This window comes from Eumetopias jubatus, unplaced genomic scaffold, assembly GCF_037043125.1.
Source record: "Eumetopias jubatus isolate StellerSeaLion01/CBP00866 unplaced genomic scaffold, mEumJub1_p1.0 scaffold_13, whole genome shotgun sequence".
Taxonomy (NCBI): Eukaryota; Metazoa; Chordata; class Mammalia; order Carnivora; family Otariidae; genus Eumetopias; species Eumetopias jubatus.
In genome coordinates, this window is record NW_028274819.1 from 55,038,338 (window position 1) to 55,056,275 (window position 17,938).

Genomic DNA, 17,938 nt, shown 5'->3' on the forward strand with positions numbered 1-17,938 from the left:
TTCTAACCATGGAATTCAGAGAAGAAATCAAATGACTAGGGAAAAGGAGAAAAGGAAAAGATTTTCCATCATATTAGTTATCAACAAAATGCAAATAAATGGAATATCATTTCAAACCTATCAGACTGACAGAAATTTTATTTTTATTTTTTTAAAAGATTTATTTATTTATTTGTCAGAGAGAGAGCAAGAGAGCACAAAGAGGGGAGCAGCAGAGGGAGAAGCAGGCTCCCAGCTGAGCAGGGAGCCTGACGCAGGACTCGATCCCAGGACCCTGGGATCATGACCCAAGTCGAAGGCAGACACTCAACCGACTAAGCCACTCAGGCGTCCCCAGACTGACAGAAATTTTAAAGTGTGACAATATCAAGTGTTGGGAAGGATCTAAACCATGGGAATCAGTAAAAGCATTCTGAAGGGCAATTTTGTAATACCTAAAGATACACAGCCTAGCATTTGGGAAATTGGATTTTGAGTTGGGCCTTGTGAGATGGCAGGATTCTGACAGGCAAAGATAAGGACTGACATCCAAACAAAACCAAAACCAAAACAAAAACCAAAAAAAAAAAAAAAAAAACAAAACACCCAAACAAACACAATATAAGCCAAATCGAGACAGGAACCCGTTTGACGAATGACCAGACTGTTTTCCAAAGTGGCCACACCATTTTTTACATTCCCAGCAGCAGTATGAGTGTCTTGAATTTCTTCACGTCCTTGTCAACACTTGTTATTACCGGACTTTTTGATTACAGCCATCCTAGGGGTATAAAGTGGTATCTGATTGTGGTTTTTCATTTGCATTTCTCTGATAATTATGTTGAAAATTTTTTCATGTGCTTATTAGCCATTTGTATATCTTCTTTGGACAACTGTTTATTCAGGTTCCTTGCATATTTCTTAACTGGATTTGTCTTTTTGTTACTGAGTCGTAAGAGTTCTTGATATATTCTAGATCCAAGTCCCTTATCAGACAAGATGATATGCAAATATTTTACCCCATTCTGTGGGCTGTCTTTTTGCTTTTTCGATGGTGTCCTTTGAAACATGAAAGTTTTTACTTTTGATAAAGTCCAATTTATCTATTTTTTCCTTTGGCTGTTTGTACTATTGATGTTATATCTAAGAAACTATTGCCAAATCTAAGCTCACAAAGATTTATCTCCAAGTTTTTCTGTACAAGTTTTATAGTTTTAGCTCTTATATTTAGGTCTTTGATCCATTTTGAGTTATTTGCATGTCGTGTGAGGTATTTCATTCTTACATACATGGATATACAGTGTCCCAGCACCATTTGTTGAAAAGATTATTCTTTCCCTATTTAACTGTTTTTGGTACACTTGTTGAAAAGTGACCATAAATGTGAGAGCTGGCTTCTAGATACTCAATTCTATTCCACTGATCCATGTCTATCCTATGCCAAAACCACATTGTCTTTATGATCATACTTTTCTAATAAGCTTTAAAACTGGGAAGTGTGGGTCCTCAATTCTGTTCTTTTTTAAGATGGTTTTGGCTAATATGGGTCCTTTGAATTTCCATGTGAATTTTAGTAACAGCTTGTCAAAATCTGCAAACAAACCAGCCAGGATTTTGACAGGGATTAACTATACTGAATCTGTAGATCAATTTGGGAACTATTAACGTCTTAAGTCCTTCAATCCATGAACATGGGATGTTTTTCCAGTTATTTGGATCCTTAATTTTTTTTTTTAAGATTTTATTTATTTATTTGACAGAGAGAGACACAGCGAGAGAGGGAACACAAGCAGGGGGAGTGGGAGAGGGAGAAGCAGGCTTCCCAATGTGCAGGGAGCCCGACGCAGGGCTCAATCCCAGAAGCCTGGGATCATGACGCAAGCAGAAGGCAGATGCTTAACGACTGAGCCACCCAGGCACCCCAATGGATCCTTAATTTCTTTCAACAATATTTTTTGTAGTTTTCAAAGTTTTGCACTTCTTCTGTTAAATTTATCCCTAAGTATTTTGTTCATTTTGATGTTACTGTAAATGGAATCATTTTAATTTCATTTCTGTATTGTTTACTATAACTGTATAGAAATACAATTGATTTTGTTGTTGTTAAAGAGCATGGGAGCACAAGTGGGGGGAGAGGGGCTGTTAGAGGAGGAGAGAGAATCTTCTTTTTTTTAAGATTTTATTTATTTGAGAGAGAGAGAGAGCACGAGGGGCAGAGGGAGAGGGAGAAGCAGACTCCCCACTGAGCAGGGAGCTGGATGTGGGGCTTGATCCCAGGACCCTGAGATCATGACCTGAGCCACAAGCAGACGTTTAACAGACTGAACCACCCAGGCGCCCCCAGACTTTTTTTTTTAATGTAAGAAAAATATACTTTCTTTGTTTAAGCTACCATTAGTAAGTCTTCCAGTAGCATCTTCAGGCATTTAAAAATGATACACAGTAATCAAATGATGGAGCTAAGATTCAAAACTAGGTAGTCTTAACCATTAAGCTATATAAGAAACACTTAGCATTGGACTTGGTAGGGAATGGGTACACAAATGATGAAATGATTATAATAATATCAGTCACTCAGCCTTCTTCCTCAAGGTTCCAAGCTCCTCCGGAAACTCCAGGATTGCCAGTAACCTAAATCACAATGCAGCTACTCAGGAATAGGCCAACCCTTTTAGACACTGTGTCCAGCCCTTTTGTCTGCACTTTTTTTTTTTAATTTTTTTTTGGGGGGGGATGGGCGAGGTAGAAGGAGAGAGAGTCTTGAGCAGAGTCTGCACGACCCTGAGATCACGACCTGAAATGAAACCAAGAGTTGGACATTTAACTGACTGTGCCACCCAGGCGCCCCTTGTCTGCATTTCTGAATTCAATTCTCCCAGCTCAGGGTTTACCCTAAGGAGGGAAGAGGAAAGGAAGGTCTGGAGCCAGGTCTTGGATGTTCATACCTACCTATCTCATGGCACCACAAAGATTCCAGGCCTCCTACCATGCACATATAAGAGAACAGAGTTCAAGGAACTCAGCATAAACTTACAATCGTGACAGCACCTGTGGTGACAGTGAAAGCCGAAGTCTCTCCCTGGCAGCCAGAGACCTTTGGGGGTAACAAGAAGTGTGGTTTTGTAGTTTAAACAAGACCCAGGACTATTGATTTTTCTGCCTCTTTTCCTGCTGAGAGCAGTAATAGCAAAAATCTGATTTAGACACTTAAATTCAAGTACCTTCCCCACCAGCAGAGCAATTTTCAAGTAATCACACTTTTGACCTCACCCACCATGAGTCCTTTTAAAGTCAATTTTGGGGGTCAATTATTCAGTTTTCCTAACACGTGCAGGGAAAAAGATAGTATTGGTGGCTATCTTGCTGGAAGATGCAGCTTCTATTCCCATGTCCAAGGTTTAGGCTGTCTGCTCACAGACCTCCCAATCTGTCTGAGAAGGGGCCAGCCACCCCTCTGTCACAGCTAACACATACATCATAGCTGACACATGATCTCTGTTTTTAAAGCTGTTTGGAACTCAAAGGGCATTTCCCAGAGAAATTACGGCATTAATGATGGCAAGATTCCTAGACAAGCTCACAGAACTGGGAGAGAAGAGAATGCCTATTTATTGAACACTTACACTAGATGGTGGATATGAGCATCAGAATCATTTAGGGAGCTTGTGAAAATAGATTGTTGGGAACCACCTCCTGAGTTTCTGATTCCATAGGTCTGGGGTAGGGCCTAATAATTCTCATCTTTAACAAATTCCTATACCTGGGAACTACACTCAGAAGCCACTGATAGGGGCACCTGGGTGGCTCAGTCGTTGAGCGTCTGCCTTCGGCTCAGGTCATGATCCCAGGGTCCTGGGATCAAGCCCCGCATTGAGCTTCCTGCTCCGCGGGAAGCCTGCTTCTCCCTCTCCCACTCCCCCTGCTTGTTTTCCCTCTCTCGCTGTGCCTCTCTCTGTCAAATAAATAAATAAAAAATCTTAAAAAAAAAAAAAAAGAAGCCACTGACACAAGATATAAATCAATAAGTGACAGAGACTTTGGAAACCCACCATTGGGTCCAAACTCTCAAGCTTTTTCCGCAACACACCTGTACTCATGATAGCAATGATGAGGGGTGGATAAGTACAAGGATGGAACAGACAGAGTGTGTGTGAGTGCATACTGTGGAAATGGAAAGACAACTAAAAACCAGATAATTCCTAGATACCATTCATGGTAGTTTAGGAGCTATCAACGGGTTACAGGTGAATTGAGATACTAATTCCTTAAGCATATAGGGTGTCTGGGAGGGAGTGGGGCACAGGAGCTCCTGAGAGCCTTGTCTGTTTATCCAGAGTTCTCTATAAATATCATCATTTTCTGTGTGGAGGTACTGGCTTAGAGCTAACTGTGCATCACTGCTTCAGAGAAGAGTCTTAGGACAAAAACGTTTATTCCAAACTGAAGTCAATTTGCTAGACACTTATGGACCTCTGAAAAGGCTTATTAGGGGCCTGATAATTTAGTCATTTATTCTTTCAACCAATCAACAGTCACTGAGAGTTTACTTTGTATCAGGCACAGTGTTAGGCCCTGAAGACATAGTGATTGCCTGTAAGAGGAACGAGTGTTACAGACATGTAAACAATTATAAGGCAGTAAATAATAGAGACTACATGTAGCTCAGTGATTAAGAGTATGGAATATCCAAACTTAGACTTGATTCTGGCTCCACTACTTTCTGGTTCTGTGACAGGGACAAGTCTTTCCATCTTTCTTGACTTATGTCTCCATCTATTAAAACTTTGGAAAATCATCATTTGAGAATGATGATATCATTCTCAAACTGAGCGTAGGAACCTCTGTGGTACTCAACAATATACTACAGCGTAAATGAACAAATATGATGCATTTTCTTGGTAGGGTAATTATACCAGAGAGTAAATAAATTATTTGTTGTACAGAAAACAATTATGACTATATAATGGTGACTTAAGAGGAAATCCATATGCATTTTGAAGATAAGGCACAGGCTTCAAATAAATTTTAACCTTGGAGTTCCTGCTCTGTGCTATCTGCACCCCCCCCCAGCTGATCCAGGGATGAGTTTGTTCTCCCCTGATGTCAAGTACACTTGGGTAGGAAAGTTTCCACAACACTCTGCATTGCCATTAATGGATGCCCAACAAATAGCAACCATTATTGTTAATAATAGATAGCTGTTATCATTAACCCATCCACAGGGAGAAACAAACCTACTCTATAGTGTTTGGGGCATAAGAAGGTGTCCTCTCTACTCAGGCATCCCTTTTTTTCCAAGCTCTAGACTTCTTCAGTTGCTCCCCAGAAATCCTGTGATTCCTTGGGAAGTGGAATTCCAGGAAGCTGGCCAATCCTGCCCCCAAATGCCAGGGAGTTCTCTTCGAAACATGCAAAAAAGAATGTTTCAGCACCAGCAAAGTTGCTAATCTCATCAACCTCCAGGCCTTCCAGGCCTCAGTCTGCCCAAGCAGTTAACCCCCAGGATAAGAACAGTAAGTGCAATTGTGGACACAGCTCCACTCCTGACTTTATCTCATTTAAAAAACTCTTACAGATCAATTATCTCCTTAAAGTCTCACAAACAAGTGATAGATAAGGTAGGTGCTATTATTCCTTTTATAAAGGAGGAAACTGAGGTCCTCCAAAGCAAAGTGACTTGTTCAAGTTTTCAGTTCGCGGCAGAGCCAGGAGTCTAACTCAGGCCTTCTGACTTCTAGCAGTGACTCTCCCCACTACATTAAGCAACAGAAGTCATTCTAATGAGAATCTATGTAGCATGGCCAAAAGCTCTTCACGTCCTTTATCAGTATCCCCCAATTTTCAGCTGTATTCACAGCCACAAAGTTATTTTTCCGTTGACTAAGAACCATAAGTAACTTAATAGAAAATTAAATTAAATTACAGGAGCTTAATTAGCAGGACAAGGGCACTGGTGGTGGCTATGGCAATACCTGACCTTTCACAGAAGGATACTTGTGAAAAAGCTTTCATGGTTTCGTATTGATCTTGCCCAGGAATGTCAAGAGCTCTGGGGTAAGAAGCCCTGGGCTAACAAAGGTACAGCCACCACAGGAGAGGGTTCTCAGCTCACCTCATTTTCCCTGTTTCTGAACTCTTCATTAATACCAGGGACTCCAAGAAGGGGCACAGAAAATTTTGTTCAAGAGGAGGCAAAAGAAATAGATTAAGGGAATGAGTTAGCCAGTTGTTTTATAATGAAAGAGAGCTAACAAAAATTTATACATCAATGCCCAGATGTTAGAGCTGGAAGGGGAACTGCTAAACCACAATCTTGTTGAAGCCCCTCAGACTGTATGGGTAGGGAAGATAAGAGAGATGGGCAGGTCTTGTCCAGTGTCTCGAGTCATTAGCAGCACACCTGGAACTCATTTCCTCCTCGTGCTTCAAGACCTAGTTCCATGCTTGACTTCTGAAAAGGCTTTCCTGACACCAACCTCTGCCAGAGTTGTGGCCTCTCCCACTTACCCACCAAGTTTTCATAGCAATCTGCACATCTATTTATTATGTGAGACTCTTGGAACGCTGTGGCACATCCCTTTGCCATAGCATTTGTCTCAGTATACTGTAACTGTCTCCTTAACATCTGTGTCCTTCCCCTTCTTAATCTGTGCTGGTTAAGGTGGGGAGTCCATCGAGGGGCAATACACACAAAGGACATACAGTCACTGTATATGTGTGTCTTCACAAAACTGATCATCTTACAATTTGAAGAACAGAGTGTATAAGAAAATTGGAAGGTCAGAGTTCATCTTGAGCAGTTCATTTAGCTCCCTGCTCTGGCGGCAGAACCCTTTTTGTCAAATAAAATCTCATCTGGAAGTCTAATATATAAAATAGGCATGAACAGATCTCTACTGGAGGGGGAAGGGGGCACCCACTTGGCTTACCTTTCCCTTTAACAGCTCCTAAGGCAACCTGCAAAACAACCTCATTTTTTGAATGACAAAATTGAGCCAAAATAAAGAAACTATTTTATTCTAGGTCTTCCCCTCATTCAGCATGGCACAGAGGTCAGAGTAGGGTCTTTAAAGCCTGGCAAAACTAATGAAATCCTCTATGACCTTGGAAAAGCAATTTAACCTCCCTTGTGTCAGTTTTTTCATCTAGGGTGGGCAACAAGGACCCTGTCCTCCAAATACAGGGTTTATGTATGTGTTTGCTGATGACTGCTTTTGATGGCTGAGAGGCCAGCACGGAGGCTGGCAGCCATGGTCCAACCTCCACGGGCTGAAGTTTATTCCAGAAGATTTAAAGAAACAGATGAATGGATAAACAAAACATGGCAGATACACGGTATGGACTATTATTCAGCCATAAAAAGGAATGAAGTTTTGATACATGCTACAACATGGATGAGCCTTGAAAACATTATGCTAAGTGAAATAAGCTGAATAAAAGGACAAATATTATATGACTCCCCTTATGTGAAATATTTCAAATAGGCAAATTCATAGAGACTGAGATTAGAGGTTCTCAAGGCTGGTGGGGGGATGAGGAATTACTATTTCATGGACACAAAATTTCTGTTTGGGATGATGAAAAAGTTCTGGAAATACTGGGGATGGTTACACAACACTGTAAAGGTACTTAATGTCAATAAATTACACACTTAAAAATGGTTAAAATGGTAAATTTTATGTATATTTTGCTGCAATAAAGTAAAAAAAATTACTTATATTTCACTTAAGGTGACACTTACAAGCTATATGACCTTGGGCAAGTTACTTAATATAGTTGAACCTGGGGCGCCTGGGTGGCTCAGTCGGTTGAGTATCTCCCTTCGGCTTGGGTCATGATCCTGGGACTGAGCCCCAGGTCGTGCTCCCTGCTCAGTGGGGAGTCTGCTTCTCCCTCTCCCTCTGCCTCTCCCCCTGTTTGTGCTCTCTCTCAAATAAATAAATAAAATCTTTAAAAAATATATATATAGTTGAACTATATTCCCTCATATGCATAATGGTAATAGCTCTCCCTTGTATGGTTACTAAGAGAACTGGAGACAAAGTCTGTAAAGTGTCTGGCACTCCAGACTGATAGTCATTACTGGTGGCTATTACTATAATAGGTATCAACAGCAACAGTAACATTATAATTAATATAAACATAATGAAAACAATAAATAACTTAATCCAATGAATATTTAATAAGTAACTGCCTGCTCTGTTCTAAACACAGGAGGTACATGACTGCTGCCCTCAGGGAGCTCAAAGTCTAGAAAGACATGAAATAAATGAACAACTCCTACAGAGAACAGGAAGCCAAGGAGCAGGGGAATAATAATGCAATATCACCAACAATACTTCTTTTTTGGGAGAAAAGGTTGATCTTTTCTACAGAAGTGGGAAATCATTTTGTGATCCAGGAAAGTAAATCAGTCATAAACAAACAGCAAATTAGTTTAATGTGCATGATTTCTGCCCAGATAAGATTTAATCCATCCGCTTTTTCTGTTGACATCACACATAATACATCAGAGGCAGACACACTCACTGCTTTTGAGTTCTCTCCAAAACCCAAAGAGGCCTTGCTTGACAGTTTGGTGGAGTAAGAAGAGCATTGGATTTGGATTTGGAGTCTAGTAAACCTAAGCTCTAGTCGTGGCCTTGCAATTTACTAACAGTATGAACTTGTACATATGTATTAACCCTTCTCTTTGTAAAATGGATGTTTTAATAAAAATTTCTAGAGCACAGTATTGTTGTAAGGACTCAATGAAATTACAAATGGTGAAGAATTTTCTAAGTTGTATTGTACCTCTTATTATTATCAGGGGTTTTGTGGGCCCCCTTTTCTCAAGCTTCAGAGAAAATCTGTCATTGGAGAGTCAATTTTTGTTTGTTTTAAAGATTTATTTATTTGAGAGAGAGAGAGATCGAGCATGTGTGAGCAAGGGGAGGGACAGATGGAGAGGGAGGGAGAGAACCTTCAAGCAAACACCCCTGCTGAGCATGGGGGCCAATGCGGGACTTGATCCCAGGACCCTGAGATCATGACCTGAGCCGAAACCAAAAGTCGGTCACTTAACCGACTGAGCCACCCAGGCACCCCACTTGTTTTTTATTTTTATTTTTTATAAACCCTTTACATTTCTCAGATTTGACCTCTCTTTTCCATCCTTCCTACCCTTATCAGGCCATTATTACTCTTTGTTGGATTTTTTTAAAAAAGATTTTATTTATTTGAGAGAGAAAGAGCACAAGCAGGGTAAGCAGCTCAGGAAGAGGGAGAGGGAGAAGCAGGCTCCCCACTGAGCAGGGAACCAGACATGGGACTCAATCCCAGGACCCTGGAATCATGACCTGAGCCGAAGGCAGACGCTTAACCAACTGAGCCACCCAGGCGCCCCCACTCTTTCTTGGATTATTTACATTTTCCCCTAACTGGTCTTCCTGACTTGTCACATACCTTCTCCCCAATGCATTCTTTACATAGCAGCCAAAATCATTTTTCTAACTTGAAAATTAGACACCTCATTCCAGTACTTAAAACCCCTTAATGATACTTCATTGCCCTTTGGTTGAAGTCCAAACTCCTTAGCTTGCAAGAGAAGGTTTTTCTGACTTGACCATTCAGATCCCTCCAGACCATTTCCTACTCATCTTATGTATCTATATTTTTACTCCAGATGGTGGCTGGCATTATGTTTTTATTTAGAGCTATAGTTTCACTAGAGATCATCAGGTCCAATCCTCTTCTCAGGTGAGGAACCTGAGGCCTCGTAAGTACCTAAGGAAAACACTACAGTTCACCATGAATTCAATATCTGATTTACTTCTGTGTCTCTAGTACTCAGCCCCTGATGTGCCATGAATACTAAGTATTTTTTAGAGAGATAGATGGACTGGCAGATACCAAAGTTGGAATAGAACCCGAAACTTTGGCAGCTAAACTAGTTCTCTTTCTCTTCACCTTATGCTGCTGTTTTATTTTCCAAGACACTCACGTGTAAGACATCTGGTATATGGTTATGCTCTTACTAGGTACTAAAGCATCAGTAGCCATTGTTTTGTTGTTAGTCATCACTATGAGCATACCTCATTTTATTACACTTTACAAATAGTGCATTTTTTATAAATTGAAGGCCTGTGGCAACACTGAGACGAGCAAGTCTCAGTGTGATTTTGCCAACAGCATTTGCTTGTTTCATGTTTCTGTGTCACATTTTGGTAATTCTCACAATATTTCAAACTTCTTCATTATTATATTTGTTATGGTGATCTGTGATTGGTGATTACTACTTGCTGAAAGCTCAGATGATGGTTTATATTTTTTAGCAATAAAATATTTTTAATTAAGGTATATACATTGGTTTTTTTTTAGACATAATGCTACTGCACACTTAATAGACTACAGTATAGTGTAAACATAACTTTTTAAAAAAGATTTATAAATTTATGACAGAGAGAAAGAGAGAGAGAACGGGAGCAAGCAGGGGGAGGGGCAGACAGAATCTTTAGCAGACTCCCCATTGAGTGGGCTCCATCTCACACATTGAGGTCATGGCCTGAGCTGAAATCAAGAGTTGGATGCTTAACCTACTGAGCCCGCCAGGTGCCCCTAAACATAACTTTTCCATGCACTGGAAACAGAAAAATTCATTTGACTTACTTCACTGCAATGTTCACTTTATTACGGTGGTCTGGAATGGAACCTATGATATCTCTGAGGTGTGCATGTACTTCACCAGTACCTGGCACAGGGATTGGTACAGAATAGACTCTCAGCAAATTTTGAAAGAAGGAAGGAAGGAAGGGGGGGAAGGAAGAAAGAAAGAAAGAGAAGTGAGTAGCCTTCTGCCATGGCAAGGAGAGTCTGGGACAGGTAGCCAGTGTGGAAGAAACTGTTCTTGCTTTGTAGGTGAATGACCTGAGACTCAGGACATTTACTCTGGATAATCTGTTGTGACTGGTCAACCCCTCTGGATGGATCAGATGAAACAAGGAGATTTTTCTACTTATGAATTATGTAGAGAGAGCACAGATCCTCAGAGAAACTTGGTTTATAGCAAATTTTCTTCTTTTAGAACAATGATAGCTGAAGTCTGGCAATTCCTTTGAGCTTCTTAGTAAGGAAAAGCTGTCCTCCAACCTCCTATATTATCTATGTAGTCAGCCTTGGATTCTCGCTCTCCCTCTCTCTCTCAAATAAATAAATCTTTAACAAAATAAATTTTAAAAAATAAAAAGAGTGTTGGCAAGGATGTAGAACCCTTGTGCACTGCTGGTAGGAGTATAAAATGGTGCAGTCACTGTGGAAAACAGTATTGAGGTGCCTCAAAAAATTAAAAACAGATTGCCATATGACCTAGCAATTCTACCTCTAAATATATACTCAAAAGAACTGAAAGCAAGGTCTCACAGAGATATTTGTACACACATGTTCACAGCCAGTATATTCACAATAGCCGAAAAGTGAAAGTGACCCAGTGTTCATCGGGAGATTAATGGATCAAGAAAAGTGGCCTATCTCATTGAAAATTGAAGAAGAGAGAAAAAGCTTCCAGGACAAACAAAAACTAAAGGAATTTGCAAACACGAAACCAGCCCTCCAAGAAATACTGAAAGGGGTCCTCTAAGCAAAGAGAGAGACAAAAAGCAGCATAGATCAAAAAGGAACAGAGACAATATACAGTCACAGTCACTTTACAGGCAATACAATGGCACTAAATTCATACCTTTCAATAGTTACCCTGAAAGTAAATGGGCTAAATGCCCCAATCAAAAGACACAGGCTATCAGATTGGATTAAAAAACAAGACCCATCGATATGCTGTCTGCAAGAGACTCATTTTAGACCCAAAGACACCCCCACATTGAAAGTGAGGGGGTGGAAAACCATTTACCATGCTAATGGACACCAAAAGAAAGCTGGGGTGGCAATCCTTCTATCAGACAAATTAGATTTTAAACCAAAGACTGTAATAAGAGATGAGGAAGGACACTATATCCTACTTAAAGGGTCTATCCAACAAGAAGATCTAACAATTGTAAATATCTATGCCCCTAACATGGGAGCAGCCAATTATATAAGGCAATTAATAACAAAAGCAAAGAAACACATCGACAACCATACTAACAACAATAATAGTAGGGGACTTTAACACCCCCCTCACTGAAATGGACAGATCATCTAAGCAAAAGATCAACAAGGAAATAAAGACTTTAAATGACACACCGGACCAAATGGACTTCACAGACATATTCAGAACATTCTATCCCAAAGCAACGGAATACACATTCTTCTCTAGTGCCCATGGAACATTCTCCAGAATTGATCACATCCTAGGTCACAAATCAGGTCTCAACCAGTACCAAAAGATTGGGATTATTCCCTGCATATTTTCAGACCACAATGCTTTGAAACTGGAACTCAATCACAAGAGGAAAGTCGGAAAGAACTCAAATACATGGAGGCTAAAGAGCATTCTACTAAAAAATGAATGGGTCAACCAGGAAATTAAAGAAGAATTAAAAAAATTCATGGAAACCAATGAAAATGAAAACACAACTGTTCAAAATCTTTGGGATACAGCAAAGGCAGTCCTGAGAGGAAAGTATATAGCAATACAAGCCTTTCTCAAGAAACGAGAAAGGTCTCAAATACACAACCTAACCCTACACCTAAAGGAGCTGGAGAAAGAACAGCAAATAAAGCCTAAACCCAGCAGGAGAAGAGAAATAATAAAGATCAGAGCAGAAATCAATGAAATAGAAACCAAAAGAACAGTAGAACAGATCAACGAAACTAGGAGCTGGTTCTTTGAAAGAATTAACAAGATTGATAAACCCCTGGCCAGACTGATCAAAAAGAAAAGAGAAATGACCCAAATCAACAAAATCATGAATGAAAGAGGAGAGATCACAAGCAACACCAAAGAAATACAAACAATTATAACAACATATTATGAGCAACTCTATGCCAGCAAATTAGATAACCTGGAAGAAATGGGTGCATTCCTAGAGATGTATCAACTACCAAAATTGAACCAGGAAGAAATAGAAAACCTGAACAGACCTATAACCACTAAGGAAATTGAAGCAGTCATCAAAAATCTCCCAACAAACAAAAGCCCAGGGCCAGATGGCTTCCCAGGGGAATTCTATCAGACATTTAAAGAAGAATTAATACCTATTCTCCTGAGACTGTTCCAAAAAATAGAAATGGAAGGAAAACTTCCAAACTCATTTTATGAGGCCACCATTACCTTGATCCCAAAACCAGACAAAAACCCCATCAAAAAGGAGAATTACAGACCAATATCCTTGATGAACATGGATGCAAAAATTCTCACCAAAATACTAGCCAATAGGATCCAACAGTACAATAAAAGGATTATTCACCATGACCAAGTGGGATTTATCCCTGGGCTGCAAGGCTGGTTCAACATCCACAAATGAATCAACGTGATACAATACATTAACAAAAGAAAAAACAAGAATCATATGATCCTCTCAATAGATGCAGAAAAAGCATTTGACAAAGTACAGCATCCTTTCTTGATCAAAACTCTTCAGAGTATAGGGATAGAGGGTACATACCTCAACATCATAAAAGCCATCTATGAAAAACCTACAGCAAATATCATTCTCAATGGGGAAAAGCTGAGAGCTTTTCCCCTAAGGTCAGGAACGCGGCAGGGATGTCCACTCTCACCACTGCTATTCAACATAGTATTAGAAGTCCTAGCCACAGCAATCAGACAACAAAAAGAAATCAAAGGCATCCAAATTGGCAAAGAGGAAGTCAAACTCTCCCTCTTTGCAGATGATATGATACTTTATGTGGAAAACCCAAAAGACTCCACCCCAAAACTGCTAGAACTCATACAGGAATTCAGTAAAGTAGCAGGATATAAAATCAATGTACAGAAATCAGTGGCATTCCTATACACCAACAACAAGACAGAAGAGAGACAAATCAAGGAGTCGATCCCATTTACAATTGCACCCAAAACCATAAGATACCTAGGAATAAATTTAACCAAAGAGGCAAAGGATCTGTACTCAGAAAACTATAAAATACTCAGGAAAGAAATTGAAGAAGACACAAAGAAATGGAAAAACGTTCCATGCTCATGGATTGGAAGAACAAACATTGTTAAGATGTCAATGCTACCTAGAGCAATCTACACATTCAATGCAATCCCCATCAAAATACCATCCACTTTTTTTCAAGGAAATGGAACAAATAATCCTAAAATTTGTACGGAACCAGAAGAGACCCCGAATAGCCAGAGGAATATTGAAAAAGAAAAGCAAAGCTGGTGGCATCACAATTCCAGACTTCCAGCTCTATTACAAAGCTGTCATCATCAAGACAGTATGGTACTGGCACAAAAACAGACACATAGATCAATGGAACAGAATCGAGAGCCCAGAAATGGACCCTCAACTCTATGGTTAACTAATCTTCGACAAAGCAGGAAAGAATGTCCAATGGCAAAAAGACAGTCTCTTCAACAAATGGTGTTGGGAAAATTGGACAGCCACATGCAGAAGAATGAAACTGGACCATTTCCTTACACCACACATAAAAATAGACTCCAAATGGTTGGAAGACCTAAACGTGAGACAGGAGTCCATCAAAATCCTAAAGGAGAACACAGGTAGCAACCTCTTCGACCTCAGCCTCAGCAACTTCTTCCTAGAAACATCGCCAAAGGCAAGGGAAGCAAGGGCAAAAATGAACTATTGGGATTTCATCAAGATAAAAAGCTTTTGCACAGCAAAAGAAACAGTCCACAAAACCAAAAGACAACCAACAGAATGGGAGAAAATATTGGCAAATGACCTATCATATAAAGGGCTAGTATCCAAAATCTATAAAGAACTTATCAAACTCAACACCCAGAGAACAAATAATCCAATCAAGAAATGGGCAGAAGACATGAACAGACATTTCTGCAAAGAAGACATCCAAATGGCCAACAGACACATGAAAAAGTGCTCAACATCGCTCGGCATCAGGGAAATCCAAATCAAAACCTCAATGAGATAGCACCTTACACTAGTCAGAATGGCTAAAATTAACAAGTCAGGAAACGACAGATGTTGGCGGGGATGCGGAGAAAGGGGAACCCTCCTACACTGTTGGTGGGAATGCAAGCTGGTGCAACCCCTCTGGAAAACAGTATGGAGGTTCCTCAAACAGTTGAAAATAGAGCTACCATACGATCCAGCAATTACACTACTGGGTATTTACCTCAAAGATACAAATGTAGGGATCCGAAGGGGCACGTGCACCCCAATGTTTATAGCAGCAATGTCCACAACAGCCAAACTGTGGAAAGAGCCAAGATGTCCATCGACAGATGAATGGATAAAGAAGATGTGGTATATATACACAATGGAATATTATGCAGCCATCAAAAGGAATGAGATCTTGCCATTTGCAACGACGTGGATGGAACTGGAGGGTGTTATGCTGAGTGAAATAAGTCAATCAGAGAAAGACATGTATCATATGACCTCACTGATATGAGGAATTCTTAATCTCAGGAAACAAACTGAGGGTTGCTGGAGTGGTGGGGGGTGGGGGGGATGGGGTGGCTGGGTGATAGACATTGGGGAGGGTATGTGCTATGGTGAGCGCTGTGAATTGTGCAAGACTGTTGAATCACAGATCTGTACTTCTGAAACAAATAATGCGACATATGTTAAGAAAAAAGAAGAAGAAGATAGCAGGAAGGGAAGAATGAAGGGGAGTAAGTCAGAGGGGGAGACGAACCATGAGAGATGATGGACTCTGAAAAACAAACTGAGGGTTCTAGAGGGGAGGAGAGTGGGGGGATGGGTTAGCCTGGTGATGGGTATTAAAGAGGGCACATTCTGTGTGGAGTACTAGGTGTTATGCACAAACAATGAATCATGGAACACTACATCAAGAACTAATGATGTAATATATGGTGATTAACAATAAAAAAATTTTTTTAAATCCATATAGAAAAAAAAGAAAGAAAAAAGAAAAGTGGCTTAAACATACAAGGGAATATTATTCAGCCTAAAAAGGAAGGAAATGCTGACACATACTACACATAGATTAACCTCAATGATATTACGGTGAGTGAAACAAAAGGACAAATACTGTATGATTCCATTTGTATGAGGTATATAGAGTAGTCAAATTCATAGAGACACACAGTATATAGAATGGTGGTTGCCAGAGGCTGGGGAAAGGGGTAGAATAAGGAACTGTTATTTCATGGGCATACAGTTTCAGTTTTGTAAGATGAAAAGATTTCTATATATGGATGGAGGTGATGCTTGCACAACAGCCTGGATGTACTTAATGTGACCGAACTGTACACTTAAAAGTGATTAAGATGGCAAATAATTTTACGTTATGTGTATTTTACCACAATTTAAAAAAAAAAGATAGGACTGGGGTGCCTGGGTGGCTCAGCTGGCTAAGCGGCCAACTCTTGACTTCAGCTCAGGTCATGATCTCAGCGTCCTGGGATTGAGCCCCAAGTTGGGCTCTGTGTTCAGTGGGGAGTCTGCTCAAGATTCTCTCCCTCTGTTCCCCCCGGCCCCCACTCATATACTCTCTCTCTCTCTCTCTAGAATTTCTAAAAAGAAAAGATAGAACTTAGTAACTAACTTTAGAAGGCAAAAGAAAAAGGGATATCAAGGATGACTCTTATCGGGGCACCTGGGTGGCTCAGTCAGTTAAGCGGCTGCCTTCGGCTCAGATCATGATTCCAGGGTTCTGGGATGGAGCCCTGCGTCAGGCTCCCTGCTCAGCGAGAGCCTGTTTCTCCCTCTCCCTCCGCCTGCCGCTCTGCCTACTTGTGCTCTCTCTGTGTCTGTCAAATAAAAAAAATCTTAAAAAAAAAGACTGTTTCTGATTTGAGGGAATAGGTGAATGATGGTACCAATTACAAATTGATAAAAGGAAAAATGAGTTACAGGGAAAGATAATGGGCTCAGTTTTAGACATGATACATCTGAGCAAAGTATAAGACATTCATGGAGAAGATGTTCAGAAGAATAGCCAGAGAGGAAGAAAGGAAAAAACAAATGGAAAAATAAACAAACAAAAAAACTATGTTATAATCAAAGAAAAGCAAGGAAAGAGAAAACTTCCAGAAGGGATGAATCTGGAACATCAAATGATACAGGGGTGTCAAATTAGGATGAAGGCTGACAAATGTCCACTGGACTTAACAACAAGGAGATTACTAGTAACCATAGTGAGAACAGTTAATAAGAATTCTTCTTAAGAGACCTTTTTCAGTCATAGGCAAAAACTTATTAAGTGACCTGAGAAGTCTTTTCTGAGTAGAGATCCGTTTGACTATCAAAAGGGGGTTTTGTGGAGCAGTTTCAGGAATCAGAATCCATTTCCCAGGCTCATCTACGATGCTAATCTCTATGGTGTCCAAGATATAGCCAAGTAGGGCTAGAGCAGTAAAAGCTCTTGCTTTGTAATGCAGAAGATCTGGAGTTTCGGCTCTGCTATACAGTGTGACCTTGGGACAGCTGATCCCTAGTCGTTTCATCTGGAAAACAGGGGCTACCTCCCTAGACTTGTTATAAGAAATAAATATGTGGGGAAAACCCCCACAAAAGTTCTTTGCAAAGAACAAACTAGTCAGTCTTAAAACCTCTATCAGGTGATCTTCACAAAGGAGGGTGAAGGGTGCAAGGCTTGGGTCACTGCAGAGAAAGAGATTCTTTTTCAATCTACTAATATATCAGATTATTCATTGTATCTGCAGGCTGTCAGCTTAATTATCAAGGTCTCCTAGCTGAAAAACTGTCAAATACAAATATGTTTCTTAAATTGTTCTTAAGTAAAAAAAAGTATTCTAGAAAAAAACCTGAAAATGACAGTGAAGTCTTTGAACATATCAATTTCCTAATTTTCCAAACTTGAGGGTCATGTGTTTTGTTAGGGTATTTGAAGTATTTCAACAGAT

At 40.1% G+C, this 17,938-nt stretch overlaps 1 protein-coding gene across 10 annotated transcripts in view; it reads right to left on the reverse strand.

Annotated features, from left to right (window-relative positions):
- FAM168A (family with sequence similarity 168 member A) overlaps positions 1–17,938 on the reverse strand; it is a 186,957-nt gene that overhangs the window by 39,913 nt on the left and 129,106 nt on the right. For 8 of the 10 annotated variants that reach the window (XR_003611223.2, XR_015766657.1, XR_003611224.2 and 5 more), the window contains one exon: positions 3,014–3,073. The exons of the other annotated variants lie outside the window; for them this stretch is intronic. Coding sequence is in view for 5 of the 8 variants with exons in the window: in XM_028115756.2 (XP_027971557.1) it covers positions 3,014–3,073 (60 nt within the window). In the remaining 3 variants the exon portion in view is untranslated. The remainder of the gene's footprint in view (positions 1–3,013; positions 3,074–17,938) is intronic. 10 annotated transcript variants of the gene reach the window in all.